This window comes from Amphiprion ocellaris, chromosome 23, assembly GCF_022539595.1.
Source record: "Amphiprion ocellaris isolate individual 3 ecotype Okinawa chromosome 23, ASM2253959v1, whole genome shotgun sequence".
Classification (NCBI taxonomy): Eukaryota; Metazoa; Chordata; class Actinopteri; family Pomacentridae; genus Amphiprion; species Amphiprion ocellaris.
The window spans coordinates 19367310-19387421 of record NC_072788.1 but is presented as its reverse complement, the minus strand read 5'-3'; the positions used below and the strand labels follow the sequence as shown (position 1 = coordinate 19387421).

Here is a 20112-nt window from a genome sequence, read left to right as displayed (position 1 = left end):
ATAAAATAGGAGAAGGTTGGGTGTTTTCATGTTTTTGTATCTGCAGACCTTCGAGGTCTAATTGTTTCCTTCCATTTTAAGGGTGACAGCATAGGAGATGCCGTAGGGAGGAACTTGTGAGGAGAGGAATCACAAGATAATCAATCATAGCATAAGATGCACTTTCAAACAAGAACTGAAAAGAAAAGTTCAATGATGCATGCCAAATTGTTGCAGAGATTCAAATTAACTCTTGAGGGTTGGGTGCTGACCAAAAACAGGCAATAAAGTCTTTTTTGCTTTACCTCCTGTGTTTAGGCCTGTAAATTTGCCAACACAACATCAACACTTTTGCCTACTGTGTTTCACTATCAAATACATTAAGCTGAAACAGCAGAGGAGGAAAATTTCAAGTTTGGCTTGAGAGACCAGCCTGCAATTGGGCAACAACACATTCATATAGTTACCATTCTTGAAACACGATACCTTAAACTGTGCTAAGCAAAAAGAAAGAACAAATGTTTAAAAGTACTCAGTAAAAATGTATGAAACAGACAGGTAGAGGGGCATTAGGTGAAGCCGGACAGAAACAATTTGTTGCTGGTTCCAGATATGGATGGCCTGGCTTTTTATACATTTTTTAACACCTTCACCTAGCTGTTAAATGTCTCAGGCCAGTTTTTACAGTGTACCAAAACCTCACGGCATAGGTCCTTCCACCATACAGAACCTCTCAGGGGATCGTAGTGTAATATTTTTTGAATACGATGTGCTATATGTAAAAGATTATATAATTATGATAAATACTATTAGACTCTTCAGTCTAATAGCGGTAAAACCAGAGGTAAAACATATGTATAAAATACATAATGGTATAATTTGCATGAAATCTATCACAAAATAATGAGGGTAAGATGTGGAGCAAAAAGTCTGAACATGTCTGGGTATGTTCTCTGTAAAAGATGACCTAATGATCACTTAATGTGCATGTCTTCTGTAAAGTGAGATCTAGGGGTGAAATATGATAACCCGACATCATAATCTGACCAACAGATTTAGAAAAGTATAATTGTGTCAAAACTGCCACTCCTATCATATGCCCTATAGGCCTGGAAAAATGACCAATGCTCCCAGCATAAAGACGATGCACAGCTCGGTATCTTTGGATTTTCTTGGGGTGCTATCACTGCTAAGAATTACTCTTGAATTTTTTTTTTGTCGATGAATAAATCCTGCTGCCCTCCAAATGCTGACTTCTCTTGGTGATTTTTTGAAGACTTAATTTACACTTCAGTATCAAGAGTGGAGGAGCTTGGTACTCTCGGAGGAAAGCCTGTGGGCCATGTGTATGCCGAAATATTTTAGTTGCATTAATGGCTGACACACATAGTCCTCAAGTGAAGCCAGAGTTGCTAAAACAAGTCACCAGCAATCTCTTTGACTCTCCCAACGATGAGGCGCTGGCGCACTGTATTAGTGCGGACTGTCGCATGGGAGTGGACACAGCGGTGCTGCTTAAACAGAAGTTTGGAGGTGTTTCCGAGCTACTGAAACAGAGTGAGTAAGAAGGGTAAGCAGAATTCACCTCCTCTACCCCTCGAAGATTTCGGGTCGTTTCAAGCTCTCTATGTGTGTCTCGTACAGGGAAGGCGCCTGGTCAAAGTGCCGTGCTACTGAGAGAAGGCCATTTCATCTACTATCTAGTATGTGCCAACTGCACTCGTTTTGATCCGTCATGCTTGTTATATGGCTATGTTGGGTTGTGTGACCAAAACCTCTATATACACGTCTCTTGTTCCAGGTTACAAAACAAAGAGCCTTTCATAAACCCACATACACCAGTCTACTACACAGCCTTGAGGATATGAGGTCACATTGTATACAGAATGGAGTACACAAGCTGTTGATGCCTCGGTATGTGAACAATGTAGTATCCCTTGTATCATAGTATCAATGGTGATAATGGCTGACTGTCTCTCCTCTCTTGCTGTGTGTTCTCACAGCATTGGCTGCGGACTGGATCAACTGGAGTGGACCAAGGTAGCCAAGATATTGGAACAGGTCTTTATGGACACTGGCATTACAATCACAATATACAGCCTTCCTTGGACGACAGCATCTATGAACTAACTCCCAAGCGGATAGTCCAAATGCTGCCTGCGTATGCTAAGGAAACAAATACTGTCTACGTATCTACAATAAATAGATGTACAACTATAACACTGTATGAACTGTCTTTATTGTGTTCTGGGTCAAACCCCGTTAGCTATTACCCACTGAAGCAGCAGGGTGAGACTGCTGGTTTTGTTCACGATATCCTTTATGAGCGTATGATATATATAATATATTATTGGAGGCAGAGCCGGCATATGTCTTCACACCTTTCATTTGTTTATATGTGAGGGTGGATTGTACAGCTTTTTCATGATGCATCTATCAGACACGTTGCTCGCAGGTTTCTCTAAAATTTTTGGAAAAGAACCAGGAAATGCACACATTTAAAATTTCTTCCTCCCAGAGCTGCTGTTTGGATGTGCCTCATAGATCTTTTGCTTATCATTGCTTATCATTGGACCATTCAGTGTTGCACGGCACTCATCAGTGGACAAGGCTGTTTGAAAATTAGTGTTCATGTATTTCTGGGCCCATTGCAGCCATTTCTGCTTGTGAGCATTGGTTAGGGGTGGCCGAATAGCAGGTTTACGCATAACTGCAAGCCTCTGGAGGATCCTATACCTTGATGTTCGCGGGACTCCAGAAGCACCAGCAGCTTCAAATACCTGTTTGCTGCTTTGTAATGGCATGTTAGCAGCTGCTCTCTTAATCCGATGTATTTGTCTGGCAGAAACCTTCCTCATTGTGCTGTTATCTGCACGAACCTGTGTGTGCTCTGAATCAGCCACAAATCTCTTAATAGTACGATGATCACGCTTAAGTTTTTGTGAAATATCTAAGGTTTTCATACCTTGTCCAAGGCATTCAACTATTTCACGCTTTTCAACAGCAGAGAGATCCTTTTTCTTTCCCATATTGCTTGAAAATGGTGGTCTGCTTAATAATGTGGAAAATCCTTCTTCAGTAGTTTTTCCTTTAATTTGGCTCACCTGGCCAACAAATTACCACAGGTGTCTGAGATTGATTTCAGTGATCCAAAGAGCCCTGAGACGCAATACCATCCATGAGTTTAATTGAAAAACAAAAAATTAAATCTTTATGACACTTAAATACAATTTGCATAATAATTTGGAACGCGGTGTAAAGTAGTACTTTTTTAAAACAACAGTACAGACAAAAACATTTATTGATGCAAAATTTACAATTCTTTTAAAATGTCTTTAAAGGTATCTGACAAATCAGGATTGCTGACAGATACAATACGACGTACAATCTCACCCTAAGGTGGAGAAAAAGAGTGGATTCTAACCATCTCCATCATATTTTCCAGTCTCTCAATGTCTGCTGCTGTAACCCTCAATGTGTTTAGTTTTCTACCGGTTGGAATTCTGTTCTCAATCGCTTGACTCAAGAGTTCTATGAGATGAGACACGGTCGTGTGTCTCTCCACTTCAGTCCCAAGCTTTACCTCGTAATTCCACATCACTTCAGGTATTCAGGTATTTACAGTGTTGTAGGTGTTGTGGGTGTTGTGGGTGTTGCGGGTTGCTTCCATATGTTGGCCACCATTGCAAGGTCTGCCAGTTTGATGGTGTTGTGGTTTTTCATCAGAGTGCAGAACATATCGTTGATGGTATGCTGGACGTACGCCTCTGATCTCAGGTCAAACAAGACAGTTCCAGCAGCAGTTCTGATGTATTGCTCCTCTGTGGGGAAGTTATGCAGGGTTAAGAGGTGCTGGATGGCAGGGATGAAGTTGGGAGTATAGAACTTGCTGGTGATGGTGTAAAGGTTGTCTTGGTAGAAATGAGACGTAATTGTTTCCAGGCATGGGTGCTCTTTCTGGCTAGGATGGTCAGTCAGGCATCCGTAGCAATCCTCCCTGTAAGTTTCCAGAACTTTACGAGGAGATAAAGTATGGCTGTTTTCACCACGCTGAAGAAGGCCTTTGATAACAGCCCGTCAGCCTCACCCCCCTCGCTACCCTCCCCTGGTAGTGGTGATGGGGGCGCTGCTGTTGCTGTTGCTGATGCTGATGCTGATGCTGCTGCTGCTGCTGCTGCTGCTGTTGGTGGTGGTGATTCTGCTGGTGATGGCTGCCGCTTCTGGGACTGCCGCTTCTGGGACTGCCGCTTCTGGGGCTGCTGATACTGCTGCTGGGGCTGCTGCTGCTGGGGCTACTGCTGATGCTGCCGGGCATCCAGGAGGAGCAGGCTCAGAACAGCCCACAAAGAGGGTCGGTATGCTAGGTTCCGGAGAGCTGTCAAGCTCAGTCAAATCCTCCTCCTCTGAGTCAGCAGAACCAAAGAGCCTTCTGGGATGCGGGTAACACGCTGGCTGCATAGCGGTCGGTGTGAGATGCTTTTGGGGCTGCTGTTGCTGCTGGTTGACCACACTCATGTTGATCAGTAGGCAGGTTGAAAGTCTCTGTGATCATCGGTTCAACTGACCAACTTTATAACACATAGGGGTGGGCGATGATGATGTAATGACCGGAAAAAGAGGCGTGACTGAGAAGTACAGGGCGTGATCTTAGAATGATAAAATTTTTTGACAGATAGAGTATCCCTCCAACTCCGACAGTCAGAAAAGAGAGTGGTGATCTTTTCTGCGGCCTTCTCCATCCACTCAATCCATGCACCCAACGGCAAGACCAGTACAGTATGGAATAGTCCACAGTCAACGTTATAACTCTCCAAAACAAAGAACTCTGCAGGTTTCTTCTTTCCCATTGATCGGAGGGTGGTTCTGAAGTACCATCTACTAGACCCCACTACTTTGGATTGCTATACCGCGCTGAAGACCGCTCGTTTCAGGAGCACCTCTGTGCAAGCAGGGAGGTTTTCCAACCTCGGCCGTTTAGAGGGTACAGGCTTGGCTATATTTTCCTGAGAAGTCTCTCGGAGATGCTGCTGCATGACCATCTTCAGCACGCTCCAGTTGTTGGAGGTCAGCGTAGCTGAGACAGCTAGAGGCCTCGGCGTTTCACCCCCCTTCAGCTGATAGAAGCAGAACTCCCCCGTCTTGTACTTGAAAACGTAGCCCCAGGATCCAGACATTCCGTGGGGTTTGAGAAGCCGTTCCTCCTCCAGAGACTCAGCTGGGGTCACCTGGGTCTGATGGAGGTACATCATGGTTCTCCTAGGGCCTCGCAGTATCGAGGGCATCTCACGGAAGATGGTGATGAGCGTCTCACTGATGACCGCTGGCTCCGGACGCAGCAGGGCCCCAGATTTGCCGCTGCCGCTCACTCAGGGAGCCGCATACCCCCGGACATTCAACATTTTCTGAGCCATGGTGAGTTATATTCAACGGTGTGGCCTATTGTGCGGCCTACCGCCTTTTATATATGAAGAAGACCCCATACTCCTCTTCTCATTGGTTCTCACTCACCCTTCCCCTCACACCTCATTGGATGACCGTAGCGTGGGAATTTTATTATTATTGTTTTATAAATAATTTTTTAAAACGATCATTTCCGGCATTTTTAAATGAGTCATTTCCTTTAAAAAAAAAATACAAATATGGTGGATGGGGCGGGGCTAAGGGAGGGCCTGTATGATGTGGCAGTCTCTCATTGGACCCCATACTATAGCCCACCTTATGACGGGCAGCTTCTGATTGGACGCCTTAGGACAAAGTCCCGCGCCCTTGTGACGGGCAGCTTCTGATTGGGACCTGTCAAAATTTGATGAGAAGTGTCCCATATTACTCTTTACTGACTTTAATGTTGTAATCAGTCTTTGTATAGGGTTATATCACTATACAAACACAGAGAGCAAATAAAATGGCTTTGAAATTTCTTGCCGTCAGCAGGAAAAAGATAAGTAATAAAGCAAGGAGGTCGGTATGCTTCCTGCTCCAGGGGTGCTGTACCATGGCAGACCCGTCGCTCTGACTCCCCCAGTTGGCGAGATATGCGAAAATCATAATTTCCCCTAGTGGGATTAATAAGGGATAATAAAAAAAAAAAAAGGAAGTCTGGAGATCTCTACTGAGAATCTGTATCTCTTCTTTCTGTGCTCATCAAGAAAATGGTTTAAATGCACTCTTAAAAACCCTTGCCCTCCTTAGAGATCGTCTCACTGTCTGTGCACTGAGCTAAGGAGGATCTTCTAGGGATGTTGATACTATTTTCCAAGAGAGCTGACTGGTCAGTAGGTGGGGTTTTTAAAGGTGTTGATCTGTTATCCTGATCATAACCTGCAGCAGGTTAGGTGTGCAATAAAAGTTAACAAGCTGATAAACCCTTCACAGAAACCATAGTGCTGAAAATCCTGGTAAATGCTAAACCCTACTTCGTAGTACAGACTTCTAGGCAGCAAGTGTAGAAGAAAGCAGAGGTAGATTTCAATGTTGCTTGCTGAGATCTTCACAGACAATGAATAGTAGCATTTATTGTGATTTAGTTTCTGTCTGTTGGTTAACCTAAATCAACCTTCATTAGCATTATTTTGTTGACATGAGTTGGTTTCTGTTTGCAAATTAAAAAGACACAATTACTGATTTTAGGCATCAATGTGTTAATTATCTATGTGGACTTTATCCTGTAGAGGGTTGTGGAGGAATGGAGCCTATCTGAGAGAGGCTGTGTACACTGATATCAGGTCAAACAAAGAGAACGACACAACACTGACAACCATGCACACTCACACCTGAAACTTTGGTCACACTCTGTATTCTGAGTTCACTGTTCAGGCTCATGCTACATGCCACCAAAAATGAGGAATTACTTATTTCTTCTCACTGCAATCAGATTATTGAATAGTCACAAGGGAACGTTTGAAATTTTCATGTCTTTTTGCATCATCTAAGATGTGAATGTAGTTTTTGATGTATTTATTGTATTGTATTATTCTTTTATCTTTTTGTTTGCATTTTCTTACATGTTTATCTGCTGTTATGCTGAGGCCAAATTGCCAGCATCAGATCTTAATAAAGACCGACTGACTGGCTTCTTTACAGACACCATTATTTTGTTTGCACAAGTTATCGTTCTCATAGAAAATAATAATAATTGGTGAACACAACTTGTTATCTTGTTTGGACAAGATATTATCATGAGATAGCATGAAATCACCTTGCTGCAGCAGGGAACTGGATAGACAGTTAAAATCCTAGAAAGAATAACAATTTGTGCTCACAAAATGTTTTTTTCTTTTACAGGAATAATTAAACTAAATAAATTAGTTACGGGACAAATTTCAAATATTGATCAGCTGTTACTTTCAGTGAACTAAATAAATTTCCTACATTCAATAACCTATTATTCAGTGGTGTCTTGGATTTGCAAGTGGTGCATTATTCATTGTGTGTCACTCTCATAACTTCATGCAAATTGATAAGCAATAATTTGTACACTTCAAGACAGAGAAAGGCAGCGCTGTTTCACATTATGCCATCTCTCCCTCTAAACCAGAATACACACCTTCAAGCACAGTTTGGATGATAAAGTGTCCAAAGATTTGCATATTTGGAATTAAGACAGAACTCCATTTCTTTCTGACTTCCAAGCTACAAATAAAGACCCTGAAGTCTGGCTGTTTAGTGTTTGCCTGATGTGGGTTTTTTGAAAGATGAATCAGATATTTTAACACTGAAATTGAAGGAGCTGAGTTTCTTGTGACATGTCTCCAGTTACAACACAGGCTTTATAGCATAGACATTGAGTGCAGCTTTTGGTTTCTGTCCAGGCAAAATGAAAGAACCTGGCAACCTGTGATGACAAGGTTCCAGGATGCGGCACACAGATGCTGCACCTTGCTGTTGTTTCAACTCTGTGTCTAGGCAGAGTTCCAGCATATAACACCACCTGACATGACATATTTTACATGTGTATACAGGTACAAGATATGAGTTAATCAGTTAGAGGTGTAGTGGTACACAACAAACATAAAATTACCCCAGTGCAATATCACCTAAAAGTCAAATGATGCTAAATTGTATCACCTTACAATAACTGCAGAATTTCTGAGTTAAACTGTAGGTATTTGCAAGAGTTTAGATTACCTAAACTTCACAGTGAACATTCAATGCAAAACATTCAAATCCTTTAGTTTTTCAATACGTTAAATGACCACATTTATTTTTGATTGTAGACTAAATCCTCCTTAACGTATTTTGTTTGTTTATCTTTTTCCTTGTATCATAGACTATACAGCATATGACATTTCTTTTAATGCACAGTGCATCGTCTTGAGGCACTTGAACGCATCATTGGTGATGTCTCCTGGGTACACTGGATGTTTCCAGTATTCACAAATCATAAAACTGTAAAAATGTTGCCGACAACTGTGTAATGTACACTACCAGCCAAAAGTTTGAACATACCTTCTCGTTCATTGATTTTATTTAATTATTTTATACATTGTAGATTAATACTGAAGACATCAGAACTATGAAAGAATACATATGGAATTATATTGTAAACATAAAAGTGTTAATCTTCAGATTACTTAATCTACGTACGCGGCACAGGTACCAGTGCACCCAGCAGGTCAGCTGTTCCACACAAATTCCCAATTTCTGAATGAAGATTACCATCTTGTCTTTCTTTTTAAAACACCTCAAAAGTGTTCTTCTGGATTAAAGTTTTTACTTTGGGCCTACTTTGTTTTTCTTGTGTCCTTTTGGCAGTGTCCTTTGGATCATTACCATACTGGAATATTCCTCTTCTTCCAACTTCTGCAGACTGAGACTCAGCTTGCCAGCCAGTATTTTGGTGTATCCTCATACATTCATGGTAAAAATGCCATCTAGAAATACCATCAACACCTTTTGCACTCATGTGGCCCCATATCATTTCACTGCCACCTCCACATGCTTCACTGTCAGGACTAGGCATTTACTGTGGTAGGTCTGGCCCAGTTCATGCTGGACCCCATCAGAGTTGAGTAAATGTACCTTATGCTCATCTAGCCAAAGGATGGGCTCCCAATATTCATCAGGCTTTTTGTTACATTCTTCAGCAAAGTTTCACATTACAGTTTTTTTGTGCCAAAAAAAACAAGCAAAAGTGTTTTTTGTTGAAAATAAATTTCGCATTATACTCTATTTCTTACACTATCTGAGTGACCACAGAAACTGATTTCCACAAGGCCTTGACAATTCTAAAGCACTTGCCCATCTGATTGACGTCCATGGCATTGTTTTAGGACGATCTCCACTGTGGCTCTGATGAGTGGTATGGCCTGTTCTATACCTCCTGATTTCTGCTGTAACTGTTGCTTACTAGACTTCATCTTTGTGAATTCTCACAATCAGTTTAATCAAGTCCTCTTGCAATTCTTTTCCATGTGGAGACATCCAGATAGCCATAACCTGTAGCGCTGGTGTGTATGCATCATCTTATTAACTGGAAATTACAGCTATACTCAGTTTTGTTTCAGTGATCACAGCTTTTCTAAATTGTGTGAAAAATGATTACAGGTGTATTCACTTTTGTTACACTGGATTTCCTTTTTGGAGCCCATATTTGTTTTTTTATTGTTTAAAAGACCAAATACCCCACAGTTCAGCTTGGAAATAATGTAGTTATTGAGAGGTGATTTATTTTGAATCTTTTGACATTGAAGTTGTATTGCATAAGGGTATGGTCACCTGTGTTGTATGCTGTGTGCACATATATGCAAGAAGATAACAACTGACATTACAGGAGTACATGATGGAGGAAGTATTCAGATAATATCTACACTCCAAAAGTACTGCACTACAAAAACACGCAGGACATTTTCTAATCACTGATTTGGGGAGAAGTTAATGCAGAGGGTTGGATGTGTTGAGCAGATCACACACATCCATCCCTCAACATCAGAGGTGAGCAGAAAACAGTGTTGTAGATTTTATTGTGATAGCACAAAATTGACATTTTGCATCATCAATCTAGATCAGTAAATCATATTATCCTTGAGGTGTGATTGAAATCCACCTGTGGCAAATTCAGGTGACTGTATGCTTACATTGCAGTACCAGGTGGTGTGTTATGTGAGGCCAGACTGACTGCTTTTGTCTGCTGAGGATGATTAAAGCGATTTTATCTGAATTTCCCTGGTGATTTTCAATATTCAGTGTGACAGTCTGGAGTGCAATGACCTGTAATTCATTCCCTTCAACTATAGGATTCACAACTGCTTTAACAGTGTTACTGGAGCATGTTATTACCACCTTTTGGGAGCAGGAATGAAGTTTTTATACATTCTGTCAAATTTGTTGAACTGTTGCTTGTAAATTTAGAATTGACACTATATCAGAAAGACCTCAGCTCACCTTTTCTCTCTGCTTCCTGTATTTAAGCTAAGGTATGCTAATAACATTTGCTTGTAAAACTATATATATATATATATATATATATATATATATATATATATATATATATATATATATATATATATATATATATATATATATATATATATATATATATTTACAGCAATTAGACTCTCAGAAATTCCTATAGCAGTGAATATGAACTAAATATTAAAATAATTATTAGAAATATTTATATGCTTTATTGTGCATCAAAATTTGTAAACATGTTATTTTTACATTTTTTTCTAACGTTAACCAATCATTCAGATTTGCATGTTTGTGGCTATTTTTTTGCATCCTCAGAATTCCGAAGCAATTTACAAGAAATGTAATCCATGCCTTGTTTTGTAGAGAGCCAAGCGCTGTCAAGTTGGAAATAGTCACAGTGCAGCCGGATGACGATTGATTCTTATTTCAAACTAAAATTTATAAACCGTTAGGTTATTTGTTTTTTACAAAGAGGTGGCCTGTGTTTCTATGCAGAAGTACTTAAATGGTCTTATATATAAAATCAAAAAATAAATATATAAAAATGAGCTCTTTAAAATACTAAAGTCTTTTACACGTGCAGTTGGTGGTATTTAAGTGCTGGTAATTTCTTTGGCTGAGGACCTGCTGCTGTGGCAGGCAGCAGCTTGGAAGCTGCAAGTTATCAGGCTGATTAGCTTTCTGATAAACAGGCCAGGAAACAGATGTTTTCTCAATGTAGCTTAGTAGTGAGGTTACGGAATAAACAGGGAGAAGACAGAAAGAGCACAGAAAACATTAAACTGCTGACTTTGAGTTTAACATTCATTTTTTCACATGGAAATTTCACTTAATGCCTGAATAAAACAAGCATGAGCTTGCTTGTATTTCCAGTTTGCCTTCTCTGAACACAAAAAACAAACAAAAATATTTTTAGCTTTTATCCAGTAGTTTAAGAATAATTCTAAGAATAATTTCAGAATACCTCAACTGAAACTGCATCACAACTGGTCTGACAGTACATGCATGATTATTTGTTTCTATGAATTCCTAATTCTATTAAAAAAGGTCACCCTATAAAATTAGGATAATATTTTTAGCAGCAAGTTTTTGAAAGCAGAGGTGTGGCAAGAAGAATTAAAATGCCAAGACAGTGCATTTCCAGTGACAGATCTGCTACTGGGTGATTTGCTCAGTAATTCAGTTTGACTGCAGTTTTATTAAAATTACGCAATGCTTCAGATGACAACAAAAGAGGTTAATGGGCTGCAGACATGCTGGATGCTGGAATGTCAGTCAGGGCTGTAGCCAGGCACTTGAATGTCCACCATTTGTTGTCTAAGAAATCATTTCAGATTGCACGGTAGGACAGACAATCTACCACACGACTACAGACAAAATGTCACCACTGACCCCAGGATCATCACATCCAGCTCGTCTGTTGGGGAAATCTTTTTTATTTGGCTGCAGGTCGATGCAGTTGTCGGTGTGCACAACCAGAAAATATCTGTTCAAACTGTGAGGAATTTCCACACCAAGGCCTTGATCTAATGACAGAACAGTGTCAACCCCAGAGGCCTTCAGTGACTTAGCAATATGCAGGATAGTCCTTTTCAGTTGTACAGAGGTGATTGCAGGCGTTATGTCTGGCATTGTACAAGGGAATACTACGTGGATGCTATCGTCATATGGAGAGCGGCCCATCATTGTCCTGTTCATTCCCTGGCACCACTTGAGATAACTTCTCTACTAAGATCTGGCTTAAAATTGGAGTTTTGTCTTATCTGCTGGTATTTCTGGCTGCAGCACTACATATTAATGATCTGCAGTTACTGGCCTCACCAACTTTCCAACTGTTCATTGTTCTCTTTCGGATTATTTGTATGTTTTCTACCTGCTATCCTGTTTTCTCTACCGTTTCTCCACCCTACTCTGTGAAGTAGGGTTGAGAGAGACAATGTTGTGAAAAGCCACTAATTGAACTGATGTAAACAAGACATATGCAACCTCATGTCTCCAGAATATAAACTACCCTTTCACTGCAGCTGAAATAGTTTGAGTCATGCCACAGCTTGCAGACTGTCCAGAAATTTAACCCATCAAACATACGTGGGATGATGTGGATGGACTTGTCCGACAATGTCATTCTGTCCCCAAAAAATGCCCACCAACGTCACCAAGGCCATTAGAAGAAGTGGGAAAAGATTTCAAAAGCCAGCATCAAGAAGCTCGTTCACTCTAGTGATTTCTGGTCCCCGATTTTGCTCTTGACCTGCCCATTATCATTTGCAATACTGTGCATATTTGCTTGTTTCATGATTACAATCTTGTACAGATGCTGTGTAATAGATCTTACAGAACTAATGGATATAAGTAATTAAATAAAATAATGCATGTTATATTATGTTGTTTTTCCAGTATATTTAAAAGATACATTTAAATAAAGAGATGACTTTCAGTGGTAGGCTTTTCTGTCTTTCATAGTGGTTTGTATACTTTCGTAGCGACTTTTATACTTTTATTTTGGTGGTGTGTACAAGAAGTTCGGTGTGTCGCTGCGTTGCAATTGACGCTCGGAGGAATCAGAAAGGGAGGCACAGTTGAACAACGGTGAGGAAAGCGAGGACGGACGCGGTACCGAGGGTCACAGGGATGTACAGTAAACACAGGCAGAAAAATGGCCAAATCTCACCGGCAAAATGTGGACGTTTACTCGTTTTTCTTTCTTTTCTGCTGCTAAACGGCACACTGGGACGAGCCCGCGGAGACACCGGAGAACAAGGTAAAGAAAAGAGCGGACGAGCTGGAAAAGTTCTTGTAGCTCTACCAGTTGCGTGTTGAAGCATTAAAGGTCCTCAAATAAAGAAGTATGGACGCTTTTAAGTGTGTCATTCCAATTAACGGGGTTTAGCGGAATCCAGACATATTATACTGCGACACATGTTAAACGTTTTGGGGGTAATTACCTGTTTTTTTTTGAAGAGGGTTCGCGTGCTCCAAATGTCATTTAAAAAACACTGCCGATTTAACGTCGCGTCGCTTAACAGGCAAAAAGCACACGACCTGGAAGACCTTTCCTCAACACTTTGCTTTTATTCCTTATTATTCTGTAAACTGCAACCAAAGCTCCAACACATCCCCGCCGAAACACACTGTAGTCATCTCTGCTTTTGTCAACCCTCTACAACTGTTCTCTCCTCAGATATGAAGGAGGAAATAAAACCATCTCAAAGTTGGCTTTACTGAGTTCTGCCTTTTATGCCGAAATTATCAGAAGACGTTATTTGTTCCAAAAAAGAAGCCGGAATATGCTTTTATTTTACTGTAACCAAGGCGGCAATACATTTTAAGATTTTTTAAACATATTCCAGTGACTGAAACGACGAGCGAGATGTATTAGAAGTTTGCCGTTTTGGTAGTGAAGAAAAAGACAACGAGAATGAATTCCGACTTAGTGAATAATTGGTTTTGATATATATGTTCAGTGTAGTTTTTCTTCCAGCCAAACTACAGAATGAGCTGTGTCCATAAAAGGCGGAGTTTCTTGGAGCCCAGATTCCAGTCTACGTTATGTCACCCACTCATTTTTATAGACTTTATTTGGGGATCAAAGCGACACAATAGGAATTCCTGATTGAAATTGGCTCTGCAGTGTTAAGCCTCCGCCTTAGATTGTGTTAAAAAAAAAAAAAAAAGCCATGAAATGAAGCTTAAACTTGAATGTATTGAGCGCCTTCCCTCTCCCAGCCAGAGAAGGTCAAACTATGAGGAGATGCATCAGCCTGTCCGGTCATGTGAACTACCCACTGCAAAATGAGACTCAGACAGTAAGCGCCATTCAACAAGATGCTCAGAGTTATTGCAGTTCACAACCCGTGGGTGTAGTCTGTGTGTTTGGCTTCAGTACAAACATCAACACTGTGTAGTTTACACTGACTGGTTCAAATGCCTAGTAACATGAATGGACCCTTGCCAGGCAATCTCCCTACACAACACCTCCTTTGGGTAGTGTGTAGTGATTGTGTAGCTGTCGTCAGTTCTGAGGCTGTTAGTGATGCTAATATCTCACATCACTGTTCTTAATTACTGGTTTTGAAGATGTGTACAAAATGCTGCAGTCAGGATGTGTAATGACGATTCCAAGAATACTTGTTGGCCACTTTGAAGTCATTTATAGAGCAAAAATACAGAACATTCTCTTTTTCTAGCATTTTAAATGCAAGGATGTCTGCATTTTACTGATATCAATCAGGGCTTCAGACGAACTTTTTGACTGGTGCTACCAACTTTCTCAGCTGATCATGTTTTTGCACCAATGCAACTTACCTACTTAATTGGTGGGACTTTCAGGTTATCTGCACCCATATGATATAGCAGAGCACTGGGTTTAAATAAGTATTTTACTCTTGACAGAATAGTGTCCATTTTTGAAACTGTTTGCTGAGCCATGAGAAGTCTGGTGCTGAAGAATGGTTTTCTTTGCACACCCTACTTTTGCACTGATGTGAAGATCGGCATGACTCAAGATGTGATATTTGCAAAACATTTTAATCTGAAAATGTATTAATTGTGTTACCAGTCTTTCCAGAGATTGCCTAATTTCACTCCTATAATTTGACCACAGGGTAAAACAAACTCACTTTCTGCACCTCTGCTAATCAATAGACACTACAATTTACCAGTGTTCCCCAAACACTTCAAATTAAGACCAGGTAGTCACTATGAGCAAGGCAACAAATTAGAGCCAATGAATGGTAAGAAATCAAGTGTAGCAGAGTGGGTGCATGATGTGAATCTTTAACTGTACAGATGGAATTAGTTTTGTGGACATGAAAATATTGTATATTATATGAATCATGCCAATACACAAATTGAGAATTTAGGGTACACATGAGGCAGCATGTTTTACAGTTTTTTTTATCAGACATGAAAATAATTCTAAATATACAGTACAGTACATTTGTATTTACAGCATTAAGACAATTTTGGCTCATTGTCAGGCATATTATATTAACTAGTGAGCATAAATTTGTTATATTTAATATATAGTATCACCTGTCCCACACTGGTCCAACTGCTGGAAACTGAGAGCAGGGCTGTATCATTCCTCCTTTGGTCCTTCCTAAAGAACTCCTCCGCCCTTTATTTTTACCATATTGCTGCAATTTCTGTCACTCCATTTCTTTGTATCAGCATTTTCTTGTGCAGGGTGGCGTCAACCAGTAATACATCAATTAATTGGCTGCAGATCTGGCAGAAAAAAATCACAACAACCGAAAAAAAAAGAAAAACACTCTGAGTAGAACTGTGATCATTGACTGTTCTTTTGTTGCCTACTTAAAAATATCCCCTAAATTAACAATACAGGCATCAGGAACATGGTATTTGTGTGCTATTTAAATCTGGGAGCTAATTTACTACCGTCAGCAGAACCCAGTCATCAACCATTACATCTGTCTGCCATCAGCAGTTCATCGCTCAACACAGCTTCCAATCGTCTGAGGACAAGACAATGAGCTGTTTATGTGAATAACTAAAAAATTTCACTTAAGGTTTGGTAGACAGTAATTTTTGGCATCGTTGGGTAAAGATTTCATTTTATCCTTTCAGCGTATTGTAATTCAAGTGGTCTAATATATGCAGTTTGAACAGATGTGTTTTGAGTAGTGATTTGAAATGGAGGAATAAGTCCATATTTCTCAGTTGGGGTGGCAATGAATTCCAGAGACAGGGAGCAGAGCGGCTGAATGTTCTGCTCCCAATGGTGGAGAGACGGGCAGAGTGGACGAACAGGTGAATAGAGGCAGAGGATCAGAGTGAACGGGAGGGCGTAGGAACGTGGAGGATGTTGGGCAGATATGGGGGGGCGAGGTTATGAATGGCCTTGAATGTTAGCAGGAGGATTTTGAATTGGATGTGGAACTGAACCAGGGGTCGGTGGAGCTGTTGAAGGACAGGACTGAAGTCGTGGATGGAAGGGGTCCAAGCGATGATACGGGCAGCTGAATTCTGGAACAGTTCGAGTTTATGGAGGGATTTGTGAGGGAGACCAAAGAGGAGTGAGTTACAATAATCCAGACTTCGAATGATGAGGCTGTGGACAAGGATGGTGGTGGTGTAGGGGTGAGGGAGGGGTGGATGCGATTGATGTTTCGTAGGTGGAAGTAGGCAGACTGGGTAACATTATTGATTTGAGATTGAAAAGATATAGTGCTGTCAAGGATGACACCCAGACTCTTAACCTGAGGGGAGGGTGAAACGGAGGAGTTGTCAATGTTGATAGAAAAGCTGTTCATTTTGAATAAAGTGGACTTGGTGCTGATGAGGAGAACCTCAGGTTTATTACTGTTTAATTTAAGAAAGTCAAAAAAGTAGCATACTGACATATTCCAAATCTGAAAACCCTTCACTTTGCTGACAGCAATGGTAACCTCAGCAGTCTTGGGAATGATCCCAGCTTGGCACACCTTTCTTTTCATTGGGTTCTTGGTTACCAATCTGACCAAGGCCATTTGTTCCTGATTACTTAGTTTGACTGGTCAGCCAGATCTCATCAGGAAGACTGTTGGCGGTCCCAGCTTCTTCCATTTGAGAACGTGATGCTAGTCTGCTTTTGGGCTCTGTCGGTGCTGCAGAAATGTTTTTGTGCCCTTTCCCATATGTGCGATTTGACACAATCCTGTCTCACAGGTTGTTGACGAACATTTTTCTTGATATCTTGGCTGGCTTTCACTCTGACATACATCATTCACTGTGACACCTTATCTAGACAGGTGTGTGTGTTTCCTAAATATGTCTAATGAATCCAGTTAAGCACAGGGGGACTTTTTCAATCAAGTTGTAGAAGCATCTGAAGAATTACTGGAGGAAGAGATCCATACATTCAAGAGGAAGAAATGGTGTAGAGTTTCATCTTAGCCCTTTTAAGGTATCAAGGAATTATTTTCAGAGGAAAAACAGATGATTTTGTAGGGTTTTAACAATGATATTGAGGGGAACCTAAGGTCATATGTATACATACTCACAGATTTACTCCAGAATGGCAGCCGAGTCAGAATGGAGCACAGTGAGATCAGTGCACGGAGCAAAGCTTTGTTAGGCAGGCATAAAGAGAATGGAGATGCAGGGTTTTGTGACTTTGCACAGCACACTTGTCAGATGGAAAATGGATCACAAATGAAAAAGAAGCATCATGTGCGCTGACTAACGGTATTTCTAATCACAGAGGAAAAAACTTAAGAAGTGTGTTCTCAGTTGTACATAGCCTGACTGCTAGTTTTTAATACTCTGTGATATGACCATATTTTTAAAGTTAACTCAGGCTGCCACAAACAACATTTTTCCCCCATTGTTCTATATACTCTTCACTTAATGTTTTAATCTCAATGCATATTTTTCTTCCCATAAAGCAAAATGAATGTGTCATTTAAGTTCATTTTATTTTGACAAATATCACATACATCATATACAACATTGTAGAGTTAAACCTGAAACTCTAAAATAAAATGTCAAAAAGAAGGGCAGATCATTTAAGTCAGTAGTGCAACTCATTTTCATTTTCAACCCTAATTCATCTATTTGAATTACTTCCAGACAATCAGATTGATACATCCTGCTGTTTAAGAGCAGTTTAGCAGAAAATAACGCACTGCAAATGTGTAGACCTATTTTCTATTCACAAATATACAATCTCTTCACATGTAAATGGGGATATTCTTAATAGATGTACACTTTACCACGCTTGTTAAGGAGCTTCATGGTTGTATTAGGAAAGTTAGGCTGGTAGATAGTGTTGTTCATCTCATCAGAGCAGGGTGTAGTGTTCAAATCCACTATAAACACTTTATTTCATTGTCATTCCTGTTCTGTTCCTGCACAGCTTACTGTACCTCTTCTGAGCCAAACCTATTTTCTGAACAACAGATGTTATAGTATTTCAGGGTGTGCCAAGATGAAAGCACTTTTATCTGCATCATGATGTTTGACTTGACTGACCAGACTGACATACCCTCTGCTTGTTAGCTGTAGCAATCTTGCAATTAGTGAAATTTTCAGCTGCAACTCTTTGGCTCTCCCATGTGTGATGATATCTGAAAGTAATGATCAGCCATGGTTAATGATGTTTTTTTTCTTTAGATTTTGCAGGTTATAATGAGATCCTGGCTTCATTACATTACTGTGTTGAGATAAAAAAAATGGTGCATGTCTTTAGATTCTTGAACCTACTATCCTTGGAGCAACATTCAAAAGTTAGCATGAAAAGATTTCTCTACTTTTGAAAAAGTTATTGTTCGAAAACAGCTTAGTTGAAAGAATTTTTATGTGATTATAGTATGTTTTAAATGTTCTAGTCAATCTGTATTATTGAAAATGAAATCATCTTGTCAAACTGTTGCTCTGTATCTGTTGCCTGCTACTGCAGCATATTTTTGATGCTTTAACTGGGTTTGGCATTTTAACAGAGTGACTTGAAAAACTTAAATAATTGAGCATGTTGATGTGTTTTATGGATTTGAAGTGCTTTAGGCCGTGTTTTCAATGTAAGGCTACTATCACCAAAAGTCAAAAGACAATAAGTATATTGCAGGGAAATATTGAATTCGTTTGGTTAATTTTTCAATGTTTGTTCTTGCATGATGTGAAAAATCCCAAATCTTGAAATTGTGATATATAGTTCCTCTGCTGTTTCTCAGCAAACACCAGTAATGTCCATGAGGAATAGTTCTTTACAGCTCTCAAAGCAATGTATTGCTACCTCCATTTCCTCAGAGACCACTGCGTGCACTAACTTTGTCAGTGGAACACATTTGAGTAAAGACAGCAGCTGGCAATGCTTTTAACTATGGACACTTTGATGATGGCAATAAAAAAAAATACATTGTCTGTCCCCCCCAAAAAAATTGCCACCTGGATTTAGCTAAGCAAATAGGTAAGAGCCTTCCATTGAATAATTACTGAAGTGATGAATATGTTTCAGCTGGCAACAACTTACTTAACCCTAGCTGATGCAGTGACTAGCTTCTCATTTCTTAAGCAATCGTGTTGGAAGACATATCCTGGTGGTTATTGAAAGGTTGTTAATCCATCTCAGAAGGGTCAAATTATTGGCCAGCATCAAGCAAAGAAAACAATCAAGGAGATTGCTGAAACTACTAAAATCGGGTTAAGGACCATCCAGGGTATCATTATAACCTGGAAGGATAGTGGTGAACCATCATCTCTGACAAACAGATGTGATCGGTTATGTGATCTGAGGAGTCCAGATTTACCCTGTTCTGGATGAAGTGATGCAGTCATCATGGCTGGTGCCTACCGTACAAGTCTGTGGGGGCAGTGCTGTGATCTGGGGTTGCTGCAGTTGGTCAGGTCCAGGTTCAGCAACGTTATGTGCCCAAAGAACGAAGTCAGCTGTCTACCTGAATATACTGAATGACCAGGTCTTTCTATCAATGGAGTTTTTCTTCCCTGATGGCACGGACATATTCCCAGATGACAATGCCAGGATTCATAGGGCTCACATTGTGAATGAGTGGATCAGGGAGCATGAGACATCATTTTCGATTTCAATTGGCCTCCACAGAGTCGAGACCTCAGCCCCATTGAGAATCTCTAATAATTGGATACCACCACAACGACCAAATATTTGGATTTTCGGGTCCAGCCCTAGTAATTATATTGGATTTTTAGATTATGGCTTGTTCTGCTGCCCTGAAGTGACCCCAAAAAGTACATTAAAAAAACCTA

At 40.2% G+C, this 20112-nt stretch overlaps 2 protein-coding genes across 2 annotated transcripts in view; both read left to right on the top strand.

Annotated features, from left to right (window-relative positions):
* Positions 1-1397: 1397 nt before the first annotated feature.
* On the top strand, positions 1398-2109 carry LOC111575151 (ADP-ribose glycohydrolase OARD1-like). Its single transcript, XM_023280098.2, has 4 exons — positions 1398-1536; positions 1624-1682; positions 1781-1893; positions 1983-2109. Exons 1-4 carry the CDS (start codon positions 1470-1472, stop codon positions 2107-2109), a joined length of 366 nt encoding a protein of 121 aa, XP_023135866.2. The 5' UTR covers positions 1398-1469.
* A 10849-nt stretch (positions 2110-12958) lies between these two features.
* adam19a (ADAM metallopeptidase domain 19a) overlaps positions 12959-20112 on the top strand; it is a 265930-nt gene continuing 258776 nt past the window's right edge. The window contains exon 1 of the mRNA XM_055007585.1: positions 12959-13150. Within this exon, the coding sequence (XP_054863560.1) occupies positions 13021-13150 (130 nt within the window). The 5' untranslated portion in view covers positions 12959-13020. The remainder of the gene's footprint in view (positions 13151-20112) is intronic.

Bases quoted from the DNA above. Each gene is read 5' to 3' on its own strand.
- LOC111575151 (XM_023280098.2), top strand. From the start codon at position 1,470: ATGGGAGTGGACACAGCGGTGCTGCTTAAACAGAAGTTTGGAGGTGTT. The intron at 1,537-1,623 runs GTGAGTAAGAAG...TGTCTCGTACAG, and splicing joins TTCCGAGCTACTGAAACAGA to GGAAGGCGCCTGGTCAAAGT. The intron at 1,683-1,780 runs GTATGTGCCAAC...CTCTTGTTCCAG, and splicing joins GCCATTTCATCTACTATCTA to GTTACAAAACAAAGAGCCTT.